The sequence below is a fragment of the Miscanthus floridulus genome, chromosome 1 (assembly GCF_019320115.1).
Source record: "Miscanthus floridulus cultivar M001 chromosome 1, ASM1932011v1, whole genome shotgun sequence".
In the NCBI taxonomy this organism is placed as follows: Eukaryota; Viridiplantae; Streptophyta; class Magnoliopsida; order Poales; family Poaceae; genus Miscanthus; species Miscanthus floridulus.
The window spans coordinates 117,522,833-117,539,684 of NC_089580.1; the positions used below are offsets into that span (position 1 = coordinate 117,522,833).

The 16,852-nt window shown below is 45.0% G+C and overlaps 3 protein-coding genes across 4 annotated transcripts; 2 read left to right on the forward strand and 1 right to left on the reverse strand.

Annotated features, from left to right (window-relative positions):
* The first annotated feature begins 1,762 nt into the window (after positions 1 to 1,762).
* LOC136491611 (uncharacterized) lies at positions 1,763 to 4,362 on the forward strand. The gene is made up of 4 exons (XM_066487904.1): positions 1,763 to 1,968; positions 2,730 to 2,899; positions 3,008 to 3,286; positions 3,507 to 4,362. The coding sequence occupies exons 2-4, from the start codon at positions 2,753 to 2,755 to the stop codon at positions 4,164 to 4,166; spliced, it is 1,086 nt and encodes a 361-aa protein (XP_066344001.1). The 5' UTR covers positions 1,763 to 1,968; positions 2,730 to 2,752; the 3' UTR covers positions 4,167 to 4,362.
* A 289-nt stretch (positions 4,363 to 4,651) lies between these two features.
* On the reverse strand, positions 4,652 to 8,007 carry LOC136491621 (ATP-dependent Clp protease proteolytic subunit 4, chloroplastic-like). Its single transcript, XM_066487910.1, has 2 exons — positions 7,557 to 8,007; positions 4,652 to 5,320 (listed from the first exon to the last, which is right to left on the reverse strand). Exons 1-2 carry the CDS (start codon positions 7,930 to 7,932, stop codon positions 4,827 to 4,829), a joined length of 870 nt encoding a protein of 289 aa, XP_066344007.1. The 5' UTR covers positions 7,933 to 8,007; the 3' UTR covers positions 4,652 to 4,826.
* Positions 8,008 to 8,756: 749 nt separating this feature from the next.
* On the forward strand, positions 8,757 to 16,437 carry LOC136539245 (cyclin-dependent kinase E-1-like). 2 transcript variants are annotated; one of them, XM_066531187.1, is made up of 15 exons: positions 8,757 to 9,083; positions 9,193 to 9,303; positions 9,392 to 9,495; positions 9,586 to 9,628; positions 9,721 to 9,819; positions 10,093 to 10,162; positions 10,254 to 10,348; positions 10,620 to 10,653; positions 10,736 to 10,817; positions 10,909 to 10,986; positions 11,093 to 11,140; positions 15,379 to 15,411; positions 15,543 to 15,651; positions 15,798 to 16,007; positions 16,092 to 16,437. In XM_066531187.1, exons 1-15 carry the CDS (start codon positions 8,862 to 8,864, stop codon positions 16,164 to 16,166), a joined length of 1,413 nt encoding a protein of 470 aa, XP_066387284.1. In that variant the 5' UTR covers positions 8,757 to 8,861; the 3' UTR covers positions 16,167 to 16,437. The 2 variants fall into 2 exon arrangements, with proteins under 2 accessions (XP_066387284.1, XP_066387287.1); XM_066531190.1 differs by lacking the exon at positions 15,379 to 15,411.
* Positions 16,438 to 16,852: the final 415 nt, after the last annotated feature.

A 16,852-nucleotide genomic window follows, 5' to 3' on the forward strand; every position in this document is an offset into this window, starting at 1 on the left:
GCATGAGTACGTATATACTTCTATCCCAATGGCTCCGTTCGTTTCGCTGAAAAAATAAATCAAAATACTATTTCAACTGATTTGTTGCGATAGAAAAACACTATTCCGTTTAAAAAAAAACGAGCTGAAAAATATGGACAAGCGAACATGGCCAATATCCCATGTGATGGATGGGGAGCCAACGGCCAACGTATCACGTATCACGTACTGCTGCAGTCCTGCTGCACGAGTAGCCGCCAGACCGCGACAGTGCTGCAAGCAGAGGAAAAGGCCTCCAAGGAAGCCCACGCTCCTACCTAGTATCGACCCGAGTACGGCTCCTAATTGGACTGGACTGCAGCACAGTCAAACCGTGCCTTGGGCCGAGCAGCTAGTTTTCTTTTTCCCAAACTAACATCCCGCATTTTTTTTCACATAATCACATAGTCCTATAAGCTCGTAAGACAAAAAGTTTGAGACGCCTTGGAACGCAGGAATTTTCCAGCAATTATACAGAAAATTATTTTTCAAAGAAAAAAACATAGAAACATGAAAAAAATCCCGCGTTCTTAAGGAACTTAGAATTTATAGCTTAAGCCAATGCTACTTGAAGTATACGCTACAGAGTTATAAGCTCGTAAGAGCCTCTTTTGAACATGAGGAAAAAATTCTTATTCCTGTTTTTCCAGTAAAATGTGATACTGAGTTAGTGTTTTCAAAGCATTATCTTGCGCTTCCTCACCACGTCACTAGCTATAACACATATGTGATGTTAGCTCTCAACTAGTGGCACTAGACAACCATCTTAGCTTTAAAGTTCTCTTAATAATAGGACTACCTATTTTAAACCCGGTTGTGCACTCTATTACACTTTGGCTCATAAAAAACAAAGAACCTATATTATACCATTGCCAAGCCTTTGCTTTAAACTCCTTCCAATGGCTCCAATTTCATGTTGAGCACTTGCATCTTGTGGTCATCATCTTCTCCACCATGCTCCAACTCCAACAAACAGCGACCTCTCTGGTGAGAGCTATCCCTACGTGGCTTGCGAACTTAGGGTTGTTCCATGTTGACCTCGCCCGGAACACCCTCACCGACGCACTCCAGCCGTTATCGCCGATGCTGCACTACTGCTTCATGGCCATCAACGCAATTCATGGCACCCTCGGAGCGGCTTTTGGTGATGGTGACGGTGCCACCGCCGCTAGCCCCGGCACTCCAGGCGACCTAGTGTTCCTCGACCTGTCCATGAACAACCTCTCAGGGCCCATCCCGAGACAGTGTTCGTAGCCGTGAGTTTGTCTTTGCTGCTCCTATCCGGGAGGAGGTGCTCAGACGGATCATGGGAGGGAGAAGAGGGACACAAAGGATAAATGGACATAAGGGAGAGGTTATCACATCTTTTCGCATGAGCCCTTTACGTTTGCATGGTGACACGTGAAACCACGCACGAGAAAGTGAACGAAATTAGCAAGAATGTAAGAAGTTTTTTTTATGTGGCAAATTTGTACAAATATGAGTGGCTTTTTATGGGCCATTTGATAGGATGTTAATAAAGTGAATATCCCATCTCTAATCTCTTGGTTTCTTGATCGTGTCAACGCACGGAATGACGAAAGAAGTAGCGCTTCCAGAAGCCCATGTTCGAGTGCGACGCGGGGCTGGGGCGCGTGGAAAGCGTGCGTGCGCGTTGGTGCTGTGCAGGTGCAGGGTGCAGTGCAGGCCGGGTCAGAGTCAAACCAACAACTGATACGGCAACGCAGATGCAACAACGAGCCACCCACCCCGCAACCAACTACTTGGTCTCGGTCTCGGCCTCGGCCTCCTTTCCTCATCTCCGGCGCATCCACACCTCTCTTCTCTTCTTCTCGCCTGTTGCCTGTCCCTGTGCTCGCCACACGCGGCGCAACCCCCCACCCAGCCAGCCAGCCAGGACAAGAAGATCTCCGTCGCCTGCTCTTCGCTTCGCTTCGCTTCGAATCGGAGGTGAGACTTCTCTTTTTTCCTCCTGGATTTCCCGCCTGCTAGGATTACTGGATTAGGAATTAGGATGTACATGTGGACGGATTGCTCCTCTCTCGGGGGAGGACTCGATGCAAGGCGGATGCTTCCAACTTGTGCAGGGTTAAGGAATTCGTTAGGACCCTTAACGAACGATTCGACTCATGCTTCCAAGTATTTTGCATTCTAATTGCAACTAGAGGGCCGATTTCTGATCTAATCGAATCATGAGCAGCATCTCCTCCTGATTTTGTAGCCATTTTTTTTGGTCAACGTCATCGGCAGCGGCGCGGCGATCACAACCTTCTTTCAAATATTTCGATAACAAACAGTCGGCCTGGGAGGCAAATTTGGGTGCTTTTTGCACAATTGCACGGCAGGTCAGGCCGGCCTGCGCTCATGTGCTAACCAACTGCTCTAGTGCTGTTAGGTAGGCAGGCAGGTCAACAATTGACATGGGCTACCGAGTTGTTTGCTGGAATACAGCTAATACTCAACTGGTTCACACTTGAAACGGAGCCACAAAACAAAAGGCTCTCACGTTTAGGCTTGCCCAGCTAGCTTTGCCTGTCAGCATTCGGCTTCAGAGTTCACACCATCTTTTCTATTCGAGCATACCATTGATCTAGTCTAGAGTTGACTTTACACATGATGATAGGAGACAGTTGGTGCTATGATTTGTTATGACACATATAATTTCTTTGCTCAAATTGCTCTCTCAAGTCTCAACATTTCCACATTTGCAGGTCGACTAGCCGGTGGCCTCCATATGGATTCAGCTTTTAGAAGAGCTCTCAATGAGCCTATGTGCTTGGAAGAAACTGTCGTCCAACAAGGAATTGAAAGATGCCCATTCCTCAGGAACATCAATGAGCCTACAAGTTTTTCCTTCTCATCTGTCAACTTCCCTGTTCCGGTATGCCCTTTACTTCCCGCTACTCTTTACATTACCACACCATCCATTTCTGAAGATCATTGATGTTTTGGATGCGATCACTAAATGTGTTGTTTGCTGCTTGTGAAGGCAAGAGGAGCCAAGGGACCAATTTTCGAAGATGGGCCTAATTTTGACATGGCATTTCGAGTTTTCCATGGTAGAGATGGGGTTGTCCCGCTTTCAGAAGGATCATTGGCCCAGATTGAGAAGCCACTGCGAAAGCCCAATCCTGAGTTCAATCCATTGGCGGCCAAAGCAGCAACCATCAGTCTATCTGCATTTGGAGGGTTTTTCAGCTTTGGTGACTTCTCAAATAATCACAATAGGAAAAACTCCAACAAAAAGAACCCCAACAACCTCCCCCAGGTAATTTGTGCTAACTATGCTTCTCAATATTTCTTGTCTCCAGTGTATCTTTTTCATCACCAAAGAAAGTAATTTATTTGGTAGAAGTAGACACATGTCATGCAATGTATCTGAACCATCCTTCAAAGTGGTAACACTAAATGGTTAAAAACTCTACCATGTTCTTTTGTGAGGGAGCATGCCATTCAGTTGTCTGATTTTGCTTTCCCTGGAATTTCAGAATAAAGGCCAGTCTAACAATCATGAAGCACTGAGTAACGAGTGGCTGGAAACGGGCCAATGTCCACTTGCAAAGTCTTATAGGGCATTAAGCGGTGTTGTGCCACTTGTAGCAAAGATGATGACACCCCCAGCTGGTATGAAACTGAAGTGCCCACCTGCAGTGGTTGCTGCCCGCGCAGCACTATCCCGCACAGCATTTGCAAAGGGCCTTCGCCCTCAGCCCCTGCCAACAAAAATACTGGTGATTGCATTGCTTGGTATGGCAGCAAATGTACCTCTCGGCATCTGGAGGGAGCACACAAAGAAGTTTTCAGTGCAGTGGTTTGCTGCAGTGCATGCAGCAGTGCCTTTCATAGGGATGCTCAGGAAATCTGTGCTGATGCCGAAGACAGCCATGGCCCTTACTATAGCCGCCTCAATACTGGGTCAGACAATCGGGTCAAGAGCTGAACGTATCAGATTGAAGAGGGCCGCGGCAGCAAAGTTAGCAAGAGAGAGCCATGGTGATGCTGCTGCTGACTGCATCAAAGCACCAATGAGTCTGAAAAGCGGGAACCACAGTGTTCAGTTTTGGGATCCGCTTTCCCTCAGAGTTGAAAGCACCGTAGGTGCAGGTGCCCCAGCAGTTCTTGTTCCTGCTGTTTCTGCTTTCAATTGATGACAGGAATGGCTTCATTACGATTATATCAGCATCGCTGATTGTTGTATTCTTTTTTTTTTGTTAACAAGCTGATTGTTGTATTCATTACTGTACCTTTGAGTTTAAGAAAGAAATACTTGTTACGGCAAACTCTTCATTCTGTTTTGGAGGGCACATGGCAGCGAATAAATTCGAGAACATTTTTTGCTTAGAACTTTTGAAGTCTCCTTTGAAATCTCTCTGGGAAGACACATGTCCTAAGAGGCTGTCATCATTGCATGCGATACTAACTTTACAGTTATATATTCGCTATACTTTGATAAGACCTATCTTCATCACAAAGAAAATGTTTCCAAATGGATGCAGAAGCTTGTGCTGGTGGTAAAAAAAACCAAACAGTTGGCCGATCTCAACGTGCCACACCTGAAATGGTCAGACATCAAAACGAAACAGCCAGACCATTCTAACCCTCAATAACACCAGAACACATGTGCGATGGCAACCACAACCAACAGGTTCTAGTTGCTGCTCGAATCAACATTCAGTCAGTAAAACAGGCAGTAAACCAGATCAATAAGCTACAGCTAGTGCTAGGATTTGTTTGACAGCTACAGGCGATCAAAAGCAACTGCTTGCAGAAGAACTGACTCAAGATTCGCATAAAATACAACTTTTAGACTAGTATATCTCATCATCTGGGACATCTGGTGTAAGAAACTTCTGCGGATCCTTGTACAACTCTTCATAGTTATACTTAGGCTTCACCCTCTCCAGGACAGGCTCAAGTGGGATGATACTGTCTCCATCGATCACGCCATCAATAAGTCCATAATCGACGGCCTCAAGAGGGCCCATGTAACGATCTCTGTCAATGCCTTTCTCTACCTGCTCCGGAGTGCGGCCCGTGAAGCCTGATACGATCCGAATGACATTCCTCTTGTTGGTTAATATCTCCTTTGCTTGGACCTCTACATCTAGGGCCTGCCCACTTGCACCTCCGACAGGCTGATGGATCATAATCCTGGTGTTGGGCATGGCAAATTGCTTGCCCTTCGTGCCACCACCAAGGATTATAGAAGCTGTTGACCCAGCTATGCCCATTCCAATAGTGGAGACATCCGTCCTCACAAGCTGCATTACATCATAGATGGCCATTGTTGCACTGAAAGAGTAACAAAACAGTCAGTCGGCAAATGACAGGATTTTGTATTAACATTTCTATGATGAGCAAAAGGCTTGATGATCTGCTCAGACAATTATAATTCACGATGGACAAGTAGAACATGTTCCCATTTAGGCAAATAATGTGACAGAATAAGCAGTCACCAATGAGGCATGATACCAGTTAGATAACTCAGAACACAGGTGTTGCAGCCTAAATTACTTTGTTCCTTTAAAAAGTTCTGCAGCGGTTATAACTAGATTTTGATAGTGCATATAAGGTCTAGAGTAGTATAGGTTTGGAATTTGGAAGAAGTCCATTTTTGACCATCGAACTATCACCAGAGTTCGAGTTTGGCCATGAAACCCCAAAACCATAAATCTTTAACCATCCAACTATCAAAACCATTCATGTGTAGCCATCCAGCATTTTTGAAGGTGGTTTTCGCTTACATGGACGACATGCCAAAGTGGGGCCCACATGTTAGACCCTCTTCTCCATCTCTCCCTCCTCTACATGTTGTCTCTCTCCACATCACAGTTCTCTCCTCTCTCTCCACTGCCATCTCGGGTGCTCTTCTTCCCCCGCTGACCCCATGATGAGCTCTGGTGCAAGGCCGCGGTTCTTCCCAACCGCTTCTTTAAGCCTAGGCACGGCTGCCCTCGCTGTTCCTATCCTCAGTGCTGCGCCGCCGCTAGGCATCACCATGGCCAGCTGCCTCTACTGCTTCTCCGTTGAATTTGAGCCTAGGATGAGCTTACTTGTGCCCCAAAGATCCTCTCGACCCCTCTTCTAAGCCTAGTTATGTCGGTTTGGACCTGCCCCCAATCGTGGTTTGGGGGGCAACGCTGTCCCGGTGCGTGGCGGAGGGCGGTACAGGGGAGCCTGAGAATGCGCTGGCGGCCGTGGAGCGGCTATACCATGCCAAGGGCGGCCGCAATGCCGTGGTCATCGGCATTGGAGGCGGTGAAGGTGCTAGTGCGCGCCATGTCCAAACGCGTAGGCGAGCATGCGGTGGGCACGCTGGTGGCCGTGATGGATGGGTCAACCCGAAGCAGCAGCGTTGATAGAGAGGGCCACGGTGGAGAGATAGAGAAGAGGGGGACAATTGCGGCATTAAGAGAGAGCATGCAGAGGGGAGCATGTTGTCCACGCAAGAGAAAACCACCATCAAAACTGCTGGATGTCCATATGTGAATGGTTTTGATAGCTGGATGGTCAAAGATTTCTGGTCGCTCATGGCCAAAATCAAACTCCGACAATAGTTCAATGATAAAAACAAATAGTCTTCTCCCTTGGAATTCCAGTAAAAGGCATTGCTGCTTCAGGAGTTTATAACTTAAGGAAAAGACTAATTAAACTGATTCAGAGCAATCTAGATGCAGTTGCAGACATGATTTTCATCTATGATTGGAGATATCTGAAGGAAAGGAACATATAGTGAACAAATAATATTTGTAGGAATTGAAGAATTCTCAGCAACAGGATCAACTAGCCAGTCAGTGCTGCAAGGATGCACCAAAAACTGTGATGACTGCAGACATCAGAAGAATATGTTGACCCTGATAGGGTTATGGTTTGTATAGGCTTGGATCAATTAGTCCACAACATGAATCATGACAAACAAAAGTTGTCAATCTATTGTGCCTATATCTTAAAAAAAAAGGGCAGACCCAGTGCCGGAGGCTCCCACATGAGTGGGGTCTGGGGAAGGTAAAACCGAGGCAAACCTTCCCCCGCAAAATCTGTGGAGAGGCTGCTTTGAACCCACGACCTGGTGACTCAGTGAGACAGCTCTCACCACTGCACCAGGCCTGCCCTTCATTATATCCTATACATGGGAATCCTAAGACCCGAAGTCAGCCCGTGGAAATGAATTTGACTGCGATTTGTGTCTATCACATATAGAATCGAGATGCCTACATGTTATCCCTTTTCAGTTTTGTCATTGAAAGAATGAAAAGTTCAGGGTTACTGGATTGGGTTAGATAATAAATTTCATGATTCACCAATTCAGTTAAAGTTCGTACATTGCAAAGATAAAATTGAGGATCGAGTTAACATTTGTACGCTGAAAGGCAGCAAGAGTGGTCACAAGTGTAGTCCTTGAGTTAGATTTCGAAGTGAAGTAGGCACACAAATTAAGAGTAGTCCATGGTGATGAATGAATGGATTAAAGATAAGGAGGATTGAAATGGAACTCTGTTGTAAGTAAGGGAAGGAAGATAGGACCTTTACCTGAGGGACCCCTGGTGAGTTCACGAAGAGGCGGATGTCAGAGTCCGGATCGATGGCGTCGAGGAGGAGGAGCTGGCTGACAACGGCGTCCGCGAGGAAGTCCTCGATCTCGTTGCCGAGGAAGACTATGCGCTCCCGGAGGAGGAGGCCCATGACGTCGCCGGCGCCGGCACCACCGCCTGCGGCATCCGACTCCGCCCGCCACAGAGGAGCGTGTGGTGCCAGCGAGGCGCAAGGCTTGAGGCTGAGGACTGCCCCTTTTTGCGGCCGCTGCGAGGGGGCCCAAGCGCGAGAGCGAACGCATGGCCGCCTGACGCGCAGAGCAGCAGCCGCTGCCGCCGCCACGGAGAGGGACGCCGTGGCACTGGCACTCCCGGTCGCCATATCTACCGAATGGGACCGAACTGGGCTGCTCTGGTAGCGGCGGCAGCGGCGGCGGCGCTCGGAGCAGAGCAGAGAAGAAATGGATAACACACAGCACACTCTTTCAGAACTTTGAATATTTTTTTTTGAGCACTGCTTTGATGAGGCTGTGTTTAGTTCGCGAAATTTGAGAATTTGGTTAGTGCAGTACTTTCGTTTTTATTTAGTAATTAGTGTTCAATCATAAACTAATTAGATTCAAAATATTTGTCTCACGATTTCCAACCAAACTGTACAATTAGTTTTTTTTCGTCTATATTTAATGCTCTATGCACGTATCGCAAAATTCGATGTGATAACTACTGTAGCACTTTTTGAAAAAGTTTTTTTTTATCTAAACATAGCCGAGTCTTCCCTTACACTATATCCAACAACATCACCTAAAATATAAGATCTATTTAATATTTGGATAGCGTTAAAGTCAAATGGTTCAATACTTATTCGATATCTTCTCTAACAATAAGATCCAAAACAGAATTCTTTCTCTAAATATGTTTCTAAGAAAGAGGATACTCATATTTGGTTGTGCTTATTAGACAACTCAAAATAGATCTTCCATATAAATACTCTATTAGAGACTGATTTTAGATCTCACTACCCATTTTAGATTTGACTGTCCATGTAAGTTACCTATTGAAGACATTCTTAGCACAGCAGGACAGGCAGGAAGGGAAGAAGACCTTGCGTTGGCCTAGTCGTATGTGGACTGGGCCGTCATTCTCTTTGGGCCTAACTATAATCTTGGTCCACACAACCGCGAGCAGGTATGTTAGGAGCATTCTTGCCGTTGGTCCAACAAGTCAAGGGAAGCCGGCCGCCACCACGGCGTCGGAGAAGACGACGACGACGAGGACTTTCAGCTGCGGCGGTTGGCCGGCGCGGCGACGGGGATGGGGGACGGGCGCGCGGGCGGCGCCAACCGTCCGGCGTGGCTGCAGCAGTACGAGCTGATTGGCAAGATCGGCGAGGGGACCTACGGCCTCGTCTTCCTCGCGCGCCTCAAGCCGTCCCACCCGGCGCCCGGTCGCCGCGGCCCCCCTATCGCCATCAAGAAGTTCAAGCAGTCCAAGGAGGGGGACGGCGTATCACCCACCGCAATTAGAGAGATCATGGTCTGTTTTTCCCTTTGCTTTGCTTCTTACTCCTGTACGCTTTCCATCCTATCGGCCCTCTGGGGCTGGAGCACCAAACCCTAGCCTAATATACCTGGTTGCTTGCCAGCTCCTGCGCGAGATCAACCACGAGAATGTCGTCAAGCTTGTCAATGTGCACATCAACCACGCTGACATGTCCCTATACCTCGCATTCGATTACGCAGAGCACGACCTCTATGTATGTGATGGTGTTTTCAATTCATCTTCTCTTCATTTTTTGAGTCCTATACCTAATTGATTAACCAAACCAACCAAACAAACCGCAGGAGATTATCAGGCATCACAGGGAGAAGCTGAGCTCCTCCATTAACCCATACACTGTCAAATCCTTACTGTGGCAACTGCTCAACGGCCTCAACTATCTTCACAGGTAAGTGGAGTATTATGTGCTGCTTTCGATGGCAAGCCCTAGTGAAAATCCGGTGGCTCATCTCAACTATCCCCCCTTTACCTCCTGCAGTAACTGGATCATACATCGAGATCTAAAGCCTTCCAACATACTGGTATGGTGCCACCTGCAGATATACAAATATAACTGCAAAATTTGTGCAAACTTGTCCTCTTGCTTATAGTTCTTGCATATGTGCCACTACAGGTCATGGGAGAAGGAGACGAGCATGGAATTATAAAGATAGCTGATTTTGGACTTGCTAGGATATATCAAGCTCCACTGAAACCATTATGTGACAATGGGGTGAGCACCTCCACATGCATTCCTTTTAGCTAGCACGCATGCTGCTGTACTCTGCCCTTCTTTCCAGGTATACAAGTAATGGAAAATATGCTGTAGGTTGCTTCTGATAAATTTGAGGCTTAGAAGATGCATACACACCCATATTACATTTCAGTTCTCTTTACATTTTCTGAACCTTTCGGTAATCATTGATTTCTCTTTTATTCATGTGGGAGCATGTGGTTTGTTACCGATATCCGCTGTGTATATGTATGGCTTATCAATGATTTTCAGGTTGTTGTAACTATCTGGTATCGTGCTCCTGAGCTGTTACTTGGGGGAAAACACTACACGAGTGCTGTTGGTATCCTTGCCTGGAGAGCAAAAACATATCTCTTTTACCTTGTATTTCTCTTTGTTTGATTCAGTTCAGTTAATCCTTAAATTATTTATAGATATGTGGGCAGTTGGTTGCATTTTTGCTGAACTGCTCACACTGAAACCTCTGTTCCAAGGTGTGGAAGCAAAAAATACTCCGAATCCATTCCAGGTATGGGCACTTTCACTCAAGTAATTATGGTTGTTATCTTGCTACCAGATTAGATTATAAGACCAAAACTGCCACATTTACATGCCAAGTAAAATAACTGTCTTGTGTGATCCAATCCTTCATCTTAATAAAATCAAGTAGGCAGATACTTACATATTGTTGTCTTGTATCATTGTATGATCTGCTGTATTACATTTTATAGAAATTTTCCTCTGTGTATGCCATTCATTTGCACCTTAAATCTCAGAGTTGATTTACGCATGTCTTGTAGCTTGATCAACTTGACAAGATTTTTAAGGTCTTAGGTATGGATGGCCCGCTTCCTCTTCTGTACTGTTTGGCTTTTGTATTCTTGTATTTGTTATATATAATCCAATCCTTCTGCAGGTCACCCTACAGTTGAAAAGTGGCCTACCCTTGCCAATCTTCCATGGTGGCAAAACGACCAACACATTCAAGGCCATAAGTAGTATGTTTGACGTTTTTTAATTGCTCTAAGATACACAGATTATTACCTTTTCATCACTCATCTGTTCAGGTAAATCCTTTCTTCCTTTCAGTGACAACCCCGGTCTCCATAACATTGTTCATTTGCCACCGAAGAGTCCTGCATTTGACCTTCTCTCAAAAATGCTTGAGTATGTCACTTGCTGATTGCTCTCTAGCTTGTTAGCAATTGAACATATTATATGTTAATGCTTTCTTGTTGTTTTGATTCATCACCATGACATTGTCCTGTTCTAGGTATGATCCCCGAAAGCGTATAACAGCTGCACAAGCTTTGGAGCATGAGTAAATAACTAAATACTTTCACATATTCATTGCTCTTTTATTTCCTTGTGGCCTGGTTGAGTGGTTGTATATTTTGATCATTTCCAAAATGCCTATAATTAGTCCATTAATGTTCTATTTCATTGTGGCCTGAATCTAGTTAGCAATGTTACAAAAGACAGCATTGCAGTAATATGCTGGAGCCATCTTGTGGACCATTGTGACCTGTTCTTGTCAAACTAAGAATCATGTGTTAGCTTTCATTTATACTCGGTAGACTTTAAGTAGTCTCTATGCAATGAATTAGCCATACTTCTTTCTGATGGATTGCCTGAAGTTATTCCCGGTTTGATTTATAGGTTTATTTCCTTTTTTTTCATTTATTCAGGCCTCATACTAAAAATCATTATACTCAGACTTAAGTAGTCACTACGCAATGACTTGGTCATGCGGCCATGCCTCTTTGCTTATTTATTGCCTACCATTATTTTTATTTTGATTATAGGTTTGTTTCCTTATTTTCATTTATTCAGGTATGATGTAAAAATTATAAATGAACATCTATGGACTAAAATCTCTATACCCACATTTCGTGTTTAAATCTAATTTATTTTCTTTCATTAGTACTGATATGTTCCTTTCGAGACATGAGTGAGCATTAACTGCTAGGATTGAAGGCTAATTGGGCTCATCAATAGCCTTGTAGATATTTCTGCTTCCCTTATAATAACATGAGAATATAATGGTTTCTGGATTCTAATCTCTGTTTTTCATTTTTAGAAGCTTTAATGATATATATGTCTTTAGCTTAAACAAACAAACAAACAACAACAATAACAACAACAACAACAACAACAACAAAGCCTTTAAGTCCCAAATAAGTTGGGGTAGGCTAGAGTTGAAACCCAGCATAAGCAATCAAGGTTCAGGCACGTGGATAGCTGTCTTCCAAGCACTCCTATCTAAGGCTAAGTCTTTGGGTATATTCCATCCTTTCAAGTCTCCTTTTATTGCCTCTATCCAAGTCAACTTCGGTCTTCCTCTGCCTCTCTTCACGTTACTATTCTGGCTTAGGATTCCACTACGCACCGGTGCCTCTGGAGGTCTTCGTTGGACATGTCCAAACCATCTCAACTGGTGTTGGACAAACTTTTCTTCAATTGGTGCTACCCCTAATCTATCACGTATATCATCGTTCCGAACTCGATCCTTTCTTGTATGACCGCAAATCCTACGCAACATACGCATTTCCGCGACACTTATCTGTTGAACAGTCGTCTTTTCGTAGGCCAACATTCTGCACCATACAACATAGCAGGTCTAATTGCCGTCCTATAAAACTTGCCTTTTAGCTTCTGTGGTACCCTTTTGTCACATAGGACACCAGATGCTTGCCGCCACTTCATCCACCCAACTTGGATTTTATGGTTAACATCTTAATCAATATCCCTGTCTCTCTGTAGCATTGATCCTAAATATCGAAAGGTATCCTTCCTAGGCACTACTTGACCTTCCAAACTAATATTTTCCTCTTCCCGAGTAGTAGTGCCGAAGTCACATCTCATATACTCAGTTTTAGTTCTACTGAGTCTAAAACCTTTGGACTCCAAAGTCTCCCGCCATAACTCCAGTTTCTGATTCACTTCTGTCCGGCTTTCATCAACTAGCACTACATCGTCCGCGAAAAACATACACCAAGGGATGTCCCCTTGTATGTCCCTTGTGACCTCATCCATCACTAAGGCAAACAAATAAGGGCTCAAAGCTGACCCTTGATGTAGTCCTATCCTAATCGGGAAGTCATCCGTGTCTCCATCACTTGTTCGAACTCTAGTCACAACATTGTTGTATATGTCCTTAATGAGCCCGACGTACTTCGTTGGGACTTTATGTTTGTCCAAAGCCCAAGACATAACATTCCTTGGTTTTTATCATAAGCCTTCTCCAAGTCAATAAAAACCATGTGTATGTCCTTCTCCCTATATCGCTCCATAACTTGTCTTATTAAGAAAATGGCTTCCATGGTTGACCTTCCGGGCATGAAACCAAATTGGTTTATAGAGACCCGCGTTATTGCTCTCAAGCGATGCTCGATAACTCTCTCCCATAGCTTCATAGTATGGCTCATCAACTTAATTTTTCGGTAATTAGTACAACTTTGAATATCCCCTTTATTCTTGTAGATCGGTACCAATATACTTCTCCACTCATCAGGCATCTTGTTCGATCGAAAAATATGGTTGAACAGCTTAGTTAGCCATACTATAGCTATGTCCCCGAGGCATCTCCACACCTCGATTGGGATACCATCCGGTACCATCGTCTTACCTTCTTTCATCCTTTTCAACGCCTCTCTGACCTCAGATTCTTGGATTCTCCGCACAAAGCGCCTATTGGTGTCATCAATAGAGTCATCCAACTGAAAGGTTGTGTCCGTATTCTCACCATTGAACAATTTGTCAAAATACTCTTGCCATCGATGTCGTATCTCATCCTCCTTCACCAAAAAATGCTTCCTTTCATCCTTAATGCACTTAACTTGGTTGAAGTCTCTTGTCTTTCTCTCACAAACCCTAGCCATCCTATAAATGTCCTTCTCTACTTCCTTCGTACTCAAACGTTGGTAAAGATTCTCGTACGCTCTACCCTTTGCCACACTTACAACTCGTTTTGCAGTCTTCTTTGCCACCTTATACTTCTCTATGTTGTCCACACTCCTGTCATGGTACAAGCGTCTATAGCACTCTTTCTTCTCCTTAATAGTCCTTTGGACTTCCTCGTTCCACCACCAAGTATTTTTAGCCTTGCCTCCACTTCCTTTGGTTACTCTACACACCTTTGAGGCCATCTTCCGAATATTGGTTGCCATCTTCTCCCACATGTTGTTTATGTCCTCTTCTTACTTCCAAGCGCCCTCTTTGATAACCCTTTCCCTGAATACCTCTGACGTCTCCCCTTTCAGTTTCCACCACTTTGTTCTTTCAATCTTAGCTTGTTTATCCCTACGGGCATGCACCTGAAAACGAAAGTCTGTCACCAAAAGCTTATGTTGAGAAACAACACACTCCCCTGGTATCACCTTGCAACCCAAGCAAGCTCGTTTGTCCTCTCTTCTTGTGAGGACAAAGTCAATCTGGCTAAAGTGTTGTCCGCTACTGAAGGTCACTAGATGAGATTCTCTCTTTCTAAAGAAAGTGTTGGCTATCATCAGGTCAAAAGCTACCGCGAAGTCCAGAACTTCCTCCCCCTCCTGATTCCTACTACCATACCCAAAACCTTCATGAACTGCCTCAAAACCTGCACTTGTAGTACCTACATGTCCATTAAGATCTCCTATAAAAAGCTTCTCACTACTAGGTACAGCTCTAATCAGGCCATCTAAGTCTTCCCAGAACTGTCTCTTAGCACTCTCGTCAAGGCCTACTTGGGGGGCATACACACTAATTACGTTCAAGACCATATCACCAATGACAAGCTTGACTAAGATAATCCTATCTCCTTGCCTTCTCACTCCCACCACACTATTCTTGAGGCTCTTATCAATCAAAACTCCTACTCCATTTCTATTCGCAACTGTCCCTGTGTACCAAAGCTTGAAACCTGTATTGTCCACCTCCTTCGCCTTCTAACCCTTCTATTTAGTCTCTTGAACGCATAATATATTTACACGCCTCCTAGTCGCGGTATCAATTAATTTTCTTAACTTACCTGTAAGCGACCCTATATTTCAACTACATAAACGGATCCTAGTTGGTTCGACTAGCTTCCTTACCATTCGCACCCGTCGACTCAGATGTGAAGACCCTTGCTCATTTTTCACTACACCCGGGCGCCGATGTAGCGCGCCACTAAGGATGCGACGACCCGATCCTTGCTCACTTGACACTGTGCCCAGATCGTGACACGGTGCGTCACGGGGGTGACGACCCGGCCCTTGCTCATTTAACACCATACCCGGGTTCCGATATGGCGTGTCGCTAAGAGGGTTACGCCCCAACGGTTTTCTTTCGAGTTTCATCTCCATTAGAATGGCTAGGTTTAACGTTGGCTCGCCACGCCTATTACAACCCTCCTCCTTTACCAGGGCTTGGGACCTGCTATGTTGAGACCACATAGGCGGAGTTCTTTAGCTTAAACAAAGATGTATATTTTTCCATCCTGAAAAGTTGACATTGCCGCTCATGTACTTGATGCTGTGGTCTCTGTGACTACTTTTTTTGTACATAAATGTTTCAGAATATGCTCTTTTCTTTGCTTAGATACTTTCGGATGGACCCACTACCTGGACGAAAGTAAGTATGTGTGAGCAAATTCCGAAGAAATACCTGTTAGTTTGAATGGCTTCATGCAGAAAAATTCTCAGATGTTTGGCATAAGATTTCGGTATTTCCTATACTCCTGACTGAACTTGTTTTCTGGTTAGCGCGCTTTTACCATCCCAACCAGGGGAGAAAATTGTACAGTATCCTGTTCGTCCAGTAGATACTACAACAGATTTTGAAGGAACAACAAGCCTTCAACCAACTCAACCGGTAACACACCTCTTCCTAACACTTCATTTTCCATACCTGGTTTAGGAACCCAACTTCTTGTTAGTTCCAATTACCCATCTGCAGCATAGATGTGAAATCGTGTCTGGGTTGTCCAAGTTATATTGCGATGCATTTCTGTATTTCAGCCATCAGGGAATGCTCCACCTGGAGGTCAATCTGTAGCAAGACCCATGCCACGACAAATGCCGCAGCAACCTATGGTTGGGGGGATGCCAAGAGTGGCAGCTGGAGCAAACATGGCTGCCTTCAATGCATCACAGGCTGGCATGGCTGGGCTAAATCCTGGTAACATCCCTATGCAGAGAGGCGCAGGTGGCCAGTCTCATCCGCACCAGGTAATTTTGGCCTTAAGTGTGATGTGTTATTGAAGAAGGCTTGTGATTGTGGAAGCACTTAAACCTGATGTGTGTGACAAACAGTTGAGAAGGAAGGCAGATCAAGGGACGGGGATGCAGCAGAACCCTGGGTATCCTCAGCAGAAGAGACGGTTCTGACCCTGACAAGAGGGAGCCATCTGGCTACCGACTGATGTGTAGCACTGTCTGTTGTGATGTATATCAGGTGTTTGAAACACGTTGCCTGTGTAAGCTGGCTGCTGCCGCAGCTGTTGTATTTTGTTATCAGCGTCGGAATGCGAATGCTGGTATATGTAAAACACATTAATCAGTTCAGACTTCAGATTCGAGATACTGGTCGTCGTTGTGAGTTATGACCTAAGCTGCTTGAATTTGGCTGCTTTGGTTTGCAATAGAAAGGTCTTACTTATTTTCTTGGCCCAGTGAATCAAGCAAGTTATGCACATGCGTTGTAAATTTAGCATCTATTTGGTTTGAGACAAATTTTGGCCGTGGTCCAAAAATTTATGACCGGACTTTCATTTCATTTTTGAAACTGAAGTGAGCTCCATTAAACTCTAGCGGAAGTAAGGCCGTGTCTGGTGTGACTCCTGGTGCTCCGGCTCTGGCTCCCATTATACTGTGCAACACTGTTTTTGTTGTAGCGGGGAGAAAAACAGCTCCGGCTCCTTAAAAAATGAACTAGAAAGAGAAGCTGGAGGAGCACCACATTTGAGGCTTCTCCTGTCTCCGCCATAGTACTGCTATAGTGGAGGAGCCAAAGCCGGAAGAAACCCCTCCAAACGGGCTCTAAATATTTTCTATAGAACATGGGGGGCCAAAAG